The sequence below is a fragment of the Hetaerina americana genome, unplaced genomic scaffold, assembly GCF_022747635.1.
Source record: "Hetaerina americana unplaced genomic scaffold, ioHetAmer1.1.p SCAF_2, whole genome shotgun sequence".
In the NCBI taxonomy this organism is placed as follows: Eukaryota; Metazoa; Arthropoda; class Insecta; order Odonata; family Calopterygidae; genus Hetaerina; species Hetaerina americana.
Window position 1 is genome coordinate 112,304,619 of NW_027286763.1, and position 13,300 is coordinate 112,317,918.

General features: G+C 37.5%; 1 protein-coding gene across 1 annotated transcript; it reads left to right on the forward strand.

Annotated features, from left to right (window-relative positions):
• The first annotated feature begins 144 nt into the window (after positions 1–144).
• Positions 145–10,671, forward strand: Desi (DM4/DM12 domain-containing protein Desiccate). Its single transcript, XM_071585643.1, has 5 exons — positions 145–246; positions 4,536–4,608; positions 5,981–6,151; positions 7,833–8,046; positions 10,448–10,671. The coding sequence occupies exons 1-5, from the start codon at positions 145–147 to the stop codon at positions 10,635–10,637; spliced, it is 750 nt and encodes a 249-aa protein (XP_071441744.1). The 3' UTR covers positions 10,638–10,671.
• Positions 10,672–13,300: the final 2,629 nt, after the last annotated feature.

Here is a 13,300-nt window from a genome sequence, read left to right on the forward strand (position 1 = left end):
AGGAGAGTGCGTGGAGGGGGAAAGGAGGGGGGGGTTGGGGGAGGGGTTGCAGACGCGCACGCAACCCAGGGCGGTGAGGTGGAGCATTAAAAGGAGGGCTTCCGTCGCGGATCCATCGCAAAACCCACCGAGAGCCGACGGTAGATGAACACCAGCGACCCGCACAGAGGGACCGACCGATTCCAGGGAGAGCGAACTTGTGGCGCCGGCAGAGGAACACTTGAGAAATGGCTGCGCGCTGTGGAGGTAAAGGGGTTTACGTGAAAGCTCGTGATCGGGCGAGTCAATAGTACATTTAGTACTGTTTACTAGTTAATAGTACAATTTTGGATATAATTCTACTGGCAATAGATATGTTTAAATTCATTCAGATACTCCAAAAAATTTAGGTTTAGAAAACCAACAACGGAAGGTTTCTGAGACAAAAATTTCATTGCTATTGAAGTATAAGTTTATTTATTTCCACTGAAAATCAAAATACTGCAATCTTTTATATGTTTGAACATATATTTTTATAGACACACATTAATATGGATGTGTGTGTGTGTATATATATATATATATATATATATATATATATATATATATATATATATATATATATATATATATATATATATATATATATATGTATATATATATATATGTAATATCTTCGAAATGGAACGCTCTTCGGCGACGCACAAATATTTAAAAAACAGATTTAGATTTTTAGAATATAGAAACACAAAGAAAGGACACTCACAATTTGTTATATATGTATATAATAGATGTATTATATATATATATATTTATTTATTTATTTATTTATGTATATATATATATATATATATATATATATATATATATATATATACACACACACACACAAGAGGAAAGGATCGTAGGAAAAGCAATCGTACAACCTCATTAAGGAAAGGAACAGTGCGTTTGGGGTATGCATAGCCAGAAGAAGGAAATGAGCCACATTGGCCAAATTCACATTAAAACACAAAATCCTGCCTAATGGCAAACAAACATTCATTTACATAGGTATAGATTTAAGGAAAAGGGATAGGAACACATAAATCATATGGACAGGAGAGGTGGGGAAGGTGGAATTGAACAGATCACAAGTGCACAAATATTTCCTTGATATGGACTTGAACACCAGATCTTTTGACTTGCCAGCCTTAACCACTTGACCAATCGAGGAAACATAAATTACACTGAAATCTGCAGGGGTTTTATGCAACCAAGTGCCCCAATTCTTTGGCTACGTTTTTGTCTTTAACATGTGTCCCTATTCCTTTTCTGTGTATATATTTGACTGGACCATGAATGGCCATTTGTTCACCATTTGGCAGGTTTTCATGTTTTGAATGAACTGAAACCTTTATTGTGGCCTAGATATGTTGATGATGTTTTCCTTCTCTGGCCAAATGGTACTGATTCCCTGAAAACCTTCATTTCCAACCTCAACACTTAATCCTCTGTTTCCTTCACTTATACCGTTTCCTCCTCCCAAAGCACCTTACCAGATGTAAACATATCTTCAAGAGACAAAACATTCCACACTTCAAATGCTCCATCCCTCATTCCCTTTCCATATGAGGATGCAGAATCTGCAATCATCCCGACTCCATTGATAAATTCCTCTCAAACCCTCTTATTATTTTATATATTCCTTTCTCCACTGAGGATATTCTTAATCCCTCCTAAACAAATGAATCCAAAGACATGCTTACACTCCCAAACTTTTCTCTACTGCAGAAACCCACCCTCTTTCAATTTGTACCACACACTTCCCTGGCTTAGAATCTCTGAGATCCATCCTAAAACACGCCCAACCAATTATCCCTCAAGAACCTAAACCCTTTGGACGCGAGTAGTCCTTATCCAAAGCCTCCATATGACTCAGGTCTCCAAGACAAGAATAAATTTGAAGAAATAGTTCAGTGAACATATTTGAGCAGTATTTTGGAGAAAAGTGGATGTGGAAGGAAGGGTAGGGAGGAGTAATGCAGAGCTGAGGTAGTATACTAATATTTATATAATATTCTACAAACTACTATGTAACTACCATGATTTACAACTTTGTTTTATATGCATAGATTCTAATAACTATTATTAGCAGTACAATCAGACTTTATAGTTTGCATATTTAGCTGTTTCATTATGTGACATTATTAAAATCCTATTTTTGTTTCATCGACAGATAAGCCAGGATTTATGGTTTCCATCCTTGTATTTACTTTAGCATCATGCGCACACACTGTTCCAGAATTAACAAGGTTGAGTCTTGAACCATCTTTCTGAACTTCTGAATTACCCATCACTTCGGATATTAAAAACTATGTTGTCTCTGACCCACAGGGGTGGTTTTGTCCCTCTGGGACGTGATGCTCATGAAGTCTTGCATGGTGACATTGAGGGTGTTGATCATGTTCTAAGTGACCATTTGCCAAATTCATTCAGTAAAGGAAATCATAGCAGCAAAAAGGAACCACAACCCCGATTGGGGACAGCAGTGACCGGTGGAGATATTGAGGTAAATTATGAATCTATGTAAATATAAATTCAAAAGTTTTTGGTCTTAGTTTCTGGTCAAAAATTATAATAAACTTCATAGTCTTCCATGATATTTATGCAAGGTTTGTACAAAAAGTATCAGGAAAAGTTTCAGAAAAATAGATTTATTTCAGATATTGCTAAAATGCCTCAATGTTCTTCAAAGTTCATCGACACACTTTTGCCAGCAGCTTTTCCAAGACTTCAAGGCTCCCGGGTAGGCGGATTCCGGAAGGTCTTTAAGGGTACACATGCAAGCTTCTTTGATGGCAATCAGGGTACCATGGATGTGTAATTTGAGGGTGGATTTCATGTTTGGGAATAGGAAATAGTCTGATGATGTCAATTTAGGATTATAAGGGGGAATCGTTGCAATGCTGTTTATCATCAGGTGGAGGAGGTGTGATCGGGTACCTTCAGGACAAGTTTAGCGCAGACATTTTGCATCGCCAGTGACACTGTCATCTTATCAATGCCAATTGATGCCATGCTTGTAGCTATACCACAGCAATTTTAAATAGTAGAAAATAGTCTTCTGGTGCCAAGTTGGGACTGTGAGGGGGTTGGGGAATAGTTACGGTGCAGAAGGTCTTTGCAAGCAGATGGTTGACTCTGCTCTTGGTCATCTGTTGTAAGACCTTTGGGATGAGTTTAGTGCAGATCTTTTGTCTAGGGGATCGAGATGGTGCAGGGGCTAACATACTGGTTTCCCAACCAGAGGGCACAGGTTCAAATCCCGGCGGTGTTGAATGTTTTTCAGAGGTATCTCGATCCCTACTTGCGGTGCTATGTGGAGGGGACTTTGAGTGAGTACGCTGTCCATCGGATGGGATGTTAAATTGTGGAACCCTTGGCGCCTTTCGTAAAGAGTAGGCTGATGCTGACACAGGGTTTCTCAGGCCTTCATCCTTTCCTGTCCATCCCCTATGGTGCAAATTACCTCAGTTGTCTGTCGCCTCCCCTAAAAACTACTACTATCTTTTGTCTTGCCATATTTTGAGTTAATGGTGTGCATTGTCATCTTATCAATGCCCATATCTGTGATCTGTGATCATTCACATACTTAACTGATGGTCTGAATTCAACACTTCACGCACCTGTTGCATGTCGTCGTCGGTTCTTGATGCCAATGGCTGTCCAGTGCAGGGCTTGTCCCGCACACTCTCTTGGCCATTTTTGAAGAGCTTGTGCCTTGCTGCTTTAGTGTCATTTGAGTGAGGATTTCACTTTTGGGAATAGGAAATAGCCTGATGGTACCAAGTCTGGGAGACTGTAAGGGGGTTGGGGAATAGTCGCAATGCCATAGCAGAAGGTCTTCGCAAGCAGACACTCAACTCTGATCTTGGTCGTCCATCAAGACCTTTGGGACGAGTTTAGTGCAGATCCTTCGAATCGCCACATTCTCAGAGATAATGGTGTTCTCTGCCATCTCATACCAATACGATCTGCAAACCTGCGCACACTTAACTGACGGTCTGAATTCAACACTTCATGCACCCATCATGAAAGAATTGTTACCAATACTTTTTATACAAACCATGTATATTAGCTGACTATGTTTCAGGTTTAAATTTTCCTGCACCGCTGTGAATTCAGTACTCTGTGTTGACACTGATTTACGAACTAAGAAAATGCTGTCATATGATGAAAAAATGGTAAAATGAGTCAACAAAATAATATCCAATTAAGAGTCATACAATTTTAACCCTTGAACATCCAAGATATCATCATTGCATTGTCCAATTACCCAAGGATGACATTTTTGCATTGCATAGATATTCAAGGTGGAAATTTGGAACCATGATTCATTGAATGTTTATCACTTAGATAATGCTTACACTACTATACTTATATGCTATCTCTTCAGTATGCCCATCAAGTTGCCAGCCCAAATTCTTAAGTAATAACAATAGATTTAGTCTATAGAATAGACTGAAGTATTGGATTTGGCTGACCAGTCACAACTCCCCAATTCTTTTCCACAGCTGGGAATTACTCTGACAGCACCATTTCTGAACATCCCTCTGACTACAGGGGCCCACCAGTATGAAGGAACAAGTAAGCGCTTAAAGACTAGATTTCAGTGATGAATGTAATGTCAAGCACTGCTGGGAATGTTGTGTTACTTTTTCTGTGTATAACTCTGGTGACCCATGTGCCCTTGGGATCCTGCGAAAACATTTTACTTGCCAAAAGTGAGGGTATAGTATCCTAGTGGTTATAGGCTAACAGCTGGATTCCTGGGTTTGATTCTGGAGTTGATTACTTTGGGCACCCAAAGCTGTGTGGTAATGGCACCTGGAATCCACCCTCAAGTGTGGATTCCAGGTGCTATTGCTCGTAGTATTTGTTGCACTCTACTATCAGTTAATACACCATCCTTAAGGCAGATTGGTTTGACTCTTCAGTTTGCCAATAGAGTTCCCAGAAACCAAACTACCAGAATAAACTCTATTTGAACTTAAAAATAGGAAATTTCTTTGATTTAACCTTTCCTCTTCAAACTGCTGATTAAATTTGTTAAATTTTATCAGACAAAGTCTGTGTCAATATTAATTTTTTAATAGTGTATTAAATATTTGCTAAAATCACAAGATTTCTCCAAGATTGTTAATGCAAAATTTCATTGTATTTTGTATGCTGTAGCTTTGAATAAGTTAGTTTATTTTATGGATCATGATCATGAAATTCACTATTTTCTGTTATTAGTACAAACAAAGATTTGCCATGAAAACAAAACTGTTGACCGCCTATTCTGGCCATTTAGAAAGCATTTTTTTTTTCAATTTTTGCAAAGAACTGGTAACCTTTGTGCTGAGGTCATGATGGAGTACGTGAAATGAATATTTGCCTTCTACGTGGAAGGTAAATCATAAAGCCATTTTCAAGCTTTGCAAAGGTGGTTAAGATATTTTTTTGACATTGTTTTGACTTAACCATTCCACCTGAATTAGTTTTCCATAAATGCTATAAGTATAAACAGAAAATATTGAAAATGAAACTTGAGAAACTAATAATTAGAAACATGGATTGATTTTATAGGGGTGATGAAAGTCCTGACATGTTCACCAAATTATTTAAATTGAAAAAACAACTAAATTAGAAAGTAAAGTTTAAGTAATGTATGCTGTCAGAAAATTTACAAATTATTAAACAGATTTAGGAAAATTATAACCATTAGATGTAAAGTAACTGTATGATTTACCCAGGATCATTATTTCCAATATCATTTTTACGATTCCCAGGTGTTTCAGACTCCTAAAATTTAACGATGACAGTCAGATTGGGTCATTGACATCCTCTCTACCTAATTTTATTCCTCTTAAGCAACAATTTGACGTTTCTTTTGCAATTAACAATGGCATTTACCATTCAGATAACATCTCAAAAACACTTACTTAAAATGCCACCAAACCTTTTGATTTTTCAGTTGGACACTTAGTGCCCGGGGCATATGCTCCTCTCAATTATGACTTAGGAGGACTTGTGTTGGCTGGTGCCTTGGCAATAGGGTCTGCACTTCTGCTCCCAAAAGTCATTCCTTTCGCTAACAACCCAGAAGAAATCTTTAACCATGGTGGATATCCAAATCATGGACGTGGTGAGTCACTAATCACTTTTGTGATAGCATGTATTATATAATTAATGCTCAATTTTTCACTGAAGTTCACCAAAAATAGAAAAATGGACTAAAAAATCAATTACTCGAAAGGGAAATTTGACAAAGTAAGTAAGATGTGTAATATTCTGAAATAAGTATGTGTGCGGCAGGGAGGGGAAAGCACATTGCAATGAATCCACACTAAATTATGCATGCTCGCGTACATTTCTAGGATACTATGATTGATTTTGTTAACACTATGATTTAATCCTATCAAGAAATAGAGAACTCTAAAAAAATTGCCTCTCTTCCAATCTATTGGGCCCGGGTACGAATCCCGGATTTGACAGATCTTTTTCAGTGGTATCCTGATCCTTACTTGAGGTGAATTGTGAAGTTGGAGCACGTAGAGTTAGGACGCTGTCCGTTGGATCCACATCCGTTAAACTGCAGATCCCTTGTCATATTTCGTTAACAGTAGCCCAGGTTTCCCTCCACCCTTCCTCTTTTCCCATCAATCCCTAATGGTGCTAATGGGCAGCTGAAGCTGTCGGCCGTCTTCCCTAATAATTACTACTTTAAAAAATGGCATTTCCATTTGAGGAGGAGGGGATTAAAAAGATGACAATGAGTTGTATGAAATCCATGCTTTTCTTTTAATAGCTTTCAACCTGACAGTTGTGATCAAAGTGAAAACTCTCTCATTATAAAAAAAATGTATCTTTGCTGCCATGATGTTGGGCATGGCAGACAGTGGGACACTTGTGAAATTATATATGCATATTTTTTGGAAAAATTGATAAAATCACATACCCTTTTGTACTATACCACTCTTAATATTTGTATAAATTTTGAGTACCTTTGTTCAGGTTTCATGACCCAATGAAGTAGTAGTTTTAGGGGAGGTGACCAACAGCAAAGGTCATTAGGGATGGACAGGAAAAGATGAAGGGCAGAGAGAAATTCGGCATTGGCAATAGCCTTTGGCACCAAGGGACCTGCAGCTTAACATCCCATCCGATGGATGAAGTACTCACTCAAAGTGCTCTCTACAAAGCACCTCAAGAAGGGATTGGGATGCCACAGAAAAATATCCGCTAGCACTGGGATTCAAACCCTCTGGGTGGGAAGCCAGTATGTTAGCCACCACACCATCCTGATCCCCCAATCGAGTCAGCTTAATGGATAAATGAAAATAAGGAAAATGATGCTTAGTAATTGGGCTCGTAATATCAATTGCTGGGGATAATCTGCTATGGAAGCCAGCTCAAAGGAATTAAAAGAAAAATAAAACTTCTGATATGATAAATAAGATCATTCCTCATCGTAGCCAAATAACCATCAATTTGTGTGAAGATTCTGTATTGTGCCTTCTCATGAAATGTCTCATCATCATTGAAACATCGTTATTGATACAATCAATAGTCCTTAGATTATTTATATGCCCATTTTTGGGAAGCATGAGACATTTTTAAGATCTTTTGCATGCTATCTATTGTTTATTGACACAATAATTTCAAAATATGTAAGATTTTTTTTATTGCTAAATTCAATAATACAGATGAAGCAATATTTGCAGATTGTTTGCCCTAAATATAGACTTCCTTGGGACCCCATAAATGAACTCTTGAACTCGTCTAATGATGTATGGCTGATACCAGAATAAAATAAAAAATTTCAGTGGATGACCTTAATAAGCTGAAGAACGCTAATGAAACAGAAAACAAATTCCCAAGCCTATGGAGCAGACTGGATGAAAACCTTCTCTCAAACTACAACATTGACATGACCTCTTGTGCACAAAGAATAATTTGCAGTGCAGTGCATGCAGCGAGGGATGGTGTATCAAATGGAAAACCAACAGTCATGGATTCTTTCATACATATGCTGACAGAGTAAGTTATATACAAAATTACTATTTGTGCATGGGCAGGATTATCTAGCTCAGATGAGATTGGCTAAGTCTCCTCCAAAGAGGAAGAATGAAGGAAGAGAATGAATATCCACTTCAAGCATTTAGACTGAATTGCCATCCAACCATTGTGGTGACATCTACCCTTAATCACCATTTACCTTAACCACCCTTAATCAGCCTTTCTGAAGGCCATCAGGTCCCATTTGCATTCTTCTCCTTGCAGTTTTAAAAACATTGAAGCCCTAATATCTGTTGCAAGTCCTTTCTAATGTGGGACAATTTCATAATATGTGGGATATGATTTTATTCTTCATCTCACACCACATAACCTATGATTCCTAGGTGTCTTCTGACTTGAAAACGGCTCCTTTGTCAAATTTTGTCCAACATCATGATTATTATAGGATACTTTGGCCTTGGATCTTCTCTATTGGAGTTTAATCCATCTTAATCCTTGTGTGGCTAGCGCCATTGCAAATGATTGGGTTAGTTTCCACCCTCCTAACTCTGACATTCCTGATGAAGGAACTCAAGTTGCAAAGTAAAAAAATCATGATATTATCTGTGGCAGTTTTATAACTTTTGCTGAAATATATTTTTTCTCCAGAATTGCAAATATTACACTGGGGATTTATTCACTCGAATCTTGGTGAATAATTTTTTTTAATATGTGGGTTTTGGCATCAACTACAGTTAACCTTTGTATTCTGGCTTTAAATACTGCATTAACTAAGATCAATAATGCAAGTATAGTGAGCCCTATTGAAGAAAGTTTCTGTTTTTTACTCCATGCCCCATTTACTTTTTGCTAATTCATTGAAATCCCCACTAATATTTAAGCTATAACTTAAGTTCTTTCTAATTTGCTCTAATATCTAGGTTCACTAATTCCTTTGAAGTTTCACAATACATTAAATGCCAGACTCTTAACTTTTCAAATATGTAGTTGATTTAAATCATATATATTAAAGGTGTACATACAGTGGAATCTCATAATGCGAGGACAATCCGTTTCGCCATCTTTCTCGTAAAGCGAAACACTCATTTAGTGAAACAAGTTTTTGTGTATAGATTAATGTAAAATACGATAATGCGCTCCAGGACAAAAACAATAAATGATGTACAAGGTTTATTCAAGGAAAATTATGCATACAATATTTAGGAACGTGGATCAGGTTCACCTTTTCTTCCATTGCGGAACGAAGCAACCGGGAATGCGTGAAAGCAAAAAAGACTCAAAATAAGTTGTTATTTATTAATGATACATACCTAATTCCTTTTTACTATTAATCTGTCTTGAGACATTTATTTTTGCCGCCACTATCTTAAAAGTACGATACCTCATATGCATGGTAAGATACAAAAGTTTCCCATGACCTCCACATTTCATTTAGTCTACTATATTGGACTTATTGAAGGCTCCCGGACTTCCTAAATGGTTTCCAAACAAGCAGTGGTTTGATTTCCAATCCGTCACTCGTATTACGAGTAGTGTAGAATAGCAGCGTGAGATGGCCATTCATTATCTTGTGATCGGGCAATGCATTTTCTTCTACTGTTATGTGCACAAATGTAGGTTTTCTTCGGTATCTTATTGCCGAAAAGAACCGTCTCGTCAGAATTAATAACATTTTGTGGCAGGTAATCCTCAGAATCTACGAGCTTTTTGAAGCCACCGATGGAGTTGTCTGTTGCCTTCGACTCGAGAGCTTGATGCTTCTCAATACAGTGGATGAAGTTTCTTCATGTTAACTTCTCGAACCCTCTGAAGTGTTTCGCCTTGGTCCGTTGCGTGACCGCGGCCTTCCCCCTTTCCAGTTGCCAAGGCTACTAAGGGACTACTAGTTATACTATATTCTCGTTAACGGTGTCGCATTGCAGTTGCTTTTCGTTTATGCCTATGAGATGAAACCTTTCAATATCATTCAGAATACGCAACTGTTGCGTACATAATCTTGTCATTCTATTTGGGGTATTCTTAGTCATGTCCGTGTCCTTGAAGAAAAGGAACTTTACCCAAAAAATCACTGATAATATTTTTGAATGCAAGTTTGGAAAAATGTGAGATCACTTATGAAACTATGATGCTAGCGCCACATGTGCTAGAGGCAAACTGCGATGGCAGGCGTGCAATGAATTCGGGAATCCCCCTCACCTCGTCACTCATTATGCGAATAGTAGCTTGTTAAGAGAGTTATTTTTCGGCTCAACATTTTTGCTCGCATGCAAATTACTCACCGTGCGATATGCTCGCTAAGCGAGGTTCCTCTCTACTTCCAAAGTCACATGAAACCCTTCAAACTACGATTGAAATTTAACTTTCAAGTATTGAAACCATTAAATTTATTTTTTTAATGAGCATTATGCAATGTTTTCCACAGAATGCCCGTCCTAAGATCATACGTGCCCTCTTCTTGGAGAGACATTGCTGATGTGGCTTGGTCTGCAGACAACATAAGCAAACAGAATATAGCATGTGATGATGCCAACATGCACAAAAGATGTCCCGTAAATCCAGAAATGGCCAAAATGTTATTCAGAACATTGGCCCCAAACATTGGTATTGTGTGAAACGACAAATAGAAATAATTGATATGATTGCCAAAAGGCATTTACAGGTATAAATCTTTGTTTTTTTACTCTTGTTATTTTATCAAAAAATGTTGTTGTTTTAAAATGCTTTGCTAGATAGCAGAATAAAGCACTGGTTGATGTTAATTAAATGATAATTTGTTTTTATTCGACTATCAATTATAAGCATATGACAGCTTCTGGTAGCTGAATGCCTAAGTAAAGTAAATGTACAAACACCCACACAATGCATTAAATGCAGGCAATGCAATGCAACACATGCACATTCTGATGCATTGGTGAATGTATCTGGGAAAAAATACCTCTATGTCATAAGGATGCTTACAGAATCACTGGGAGGAGTTCAGCTCCGTCTGCAAAAAATCTTTAAAACAATGAACAAAATATTCTGCTTCAATGATGCCATTTTTTAAATATGCCAAAGTTTGTGCATTAGGAATGAGAATGGATATGTCTACTGCAGTTAATTATAAAAATTTGGATCCATTACTGCAAGGAGTGGAGGCAGTTCTGAAAAATTCCTTGAACTTGAGGCAAGTCTGTGGGTTGTTAGCTTTATTTGGGCCACAGGCATTCTCAATCAATCATTTTCACGAAATGATTTGCCATCATGTAGTCCTATTGATAATAGTTATTGGCTCTCAGATGCCTGTACAGCTATACCTCTCTTTAAGAACAAGATGGCAAAGCCAAGGACATTCTGAGTGCTTTCATAAAATGGAGTCAAAAATTGTGGTTGAGTACATGAAGAGTTAAGGAAATGACTCCTCAATACAAGTTTCAAGATGCTAAATTGAATTCTGTAGGGTGATGATAACATGACATCTTAAAGTAATAATCAACTGTGAGGCAATACTTTGGGATCTTAATTGTCCTAGCAATTGAAAATTGGGAACATGATGAGTTAATTTTAGTCCATTTAGAAGTTTCAGCCTCGTATTCAAACGTCATAAAACCAAATAGAAATATGGTTGTGGAGTGGCCATATAGGGAAGAATCATATGTACACTTCTCTTGTTCAGATACCTAAGTGAATCATGACAAGGACTTTGAATATTGACCTGCCACCTAATAATGATGGTAGGCCCTACTTGTATAATTTGAATTAGCTTTTTATGTTAATTGTTCAACAAGTTGATCACTTGATATGTTTTCATAATGCCTAAGTACCTTAACTTTCAACCTAGGTGTCTATAATGACAACAAAACCATAATAATCGGTATTATCGGAAAGACTACAAACATAGAATCAATCTTTCAAAGATGAGTTTACTTCAGATCTACCATAGGAGTCACAAGAAGAGCACATCATTGACCTTGACACAGGAAGATGAATGGCCTTCAAGAACATTAATTGGTTATGATTCAATGGAGCTTTTCCTTGGAACCAGGTGGTGGTGGAATAACAATATTTGGTATTATGAATGAAGTTTGGGCAGTACTCTACCACGTCAACCTCTTTTCTGATTGGAAGGCAGGTTAGCACTCAGGAGTATGCATCCAGTGCTAGACATAATATACATAGATGAGGGTTTTTTAATCCCCGGAGCAGCATTTTGCAGTATTGTCATACATTATGTAGGTAAGGTTCTTAGGTTATGCACCCATTTCCTTGAAAGAAAATATCAGTTTATGAAATTTGGAAGTAATTAATTGAGTTAATATAATATTTAAGTAGGAAGGTATCTTTTTGGAGATTGGGTTTCACGATTGCTGATGTACTGGCTTCTCTCCTAGGGGGCCTCTTGTTCCCTTGGTGTCTTTTGTTAAGATTCTATAACTAATCCCTACTACTTGACCGTAATGGTCATGCTATTAGAATTGAGTTCGATATGGAAGATTTTATGCTAAGGCTTTGATAACAAGGATATTGGGTAAAGATGCTGGGAAAAGACTCCCTAAAGTGTTGATATGGTTTTGGACAGTGCAGAAACATATTCAATTAAACGAGATGTTGGGTGTAAATTGGGGGCTTTTGAAATGTGGAAAAGGTGAAATGAATAGAAAGGAAAACATATGATAAAGCACTAGGCATGGTGGGGGAGGAGAGGGGATTGTTGGGAGAAAGGCAAAGGAGGCAGGAAAGATGGATACAGAGCATTTTGATAGTGAATGAAATGTTGAAGGCTGTGATAGACGTGTGAAAGTTAAGCAATTGAGGTCAAACAAGGCAGGGGAGGAATAGCAGCATGTAGCACATAACATGGAATTGAGGGAGATTGAAGGTATAAAATAGGGTTTACTGTAGCTTGAGGCACTGGATTGTGTTTCTTCTAGGCAAGACTTGGAAGTTTAGCGGTAGTAGGTCGGTGTATATATTCAAGTGTACCTTAAACAATAGGCCTCAAAATTGAAAATTAAGCTTTAGACCATGAATTAAGGAGATTGTGCACAAGATATATGTAGCTACCGCACTCATTTCTTTTTCCATGAGAAGCATATCTCATTAGGTGAAATAAAATTTTGTCATATGGTGATAGCAAACAATTGCATTTTTAGATGTGCAATATCCTCCTTTCTCACTATTCCTCGTACTTTATAGTTTGTTTTCCTTTGTGCCCATTTTACCATTACAATCCACCTCCACAGCTCAATCCCAAAAGCCTTCAATTGATGACTATCATCTTGCTTCGATAACCAAG

Bases quoted from the DNA above. Each gene is read 5' to 3' on its own strand.
- Desi (XM_071585643.1), top strand. From the start codon at position 145: ATGAACACCAGCGACCCGCACAGAGGGACCGACCGATTCCAGGGAGAG. The intron at 4,609-5,980 runs GTAAGCGCTTAA...TTGATTTTTCAG, and splicing joins CCACCAGTATGAAGGAACAA to TTGGACACTTAGTGCCCGGG. The intron at 8,047-10,447 runs GTAAGTTATATA...TGTTTTCCACAG, and splicing joins TTCATACATATGCTGACAGA to AATGCCCGTCCTAAGATCAT.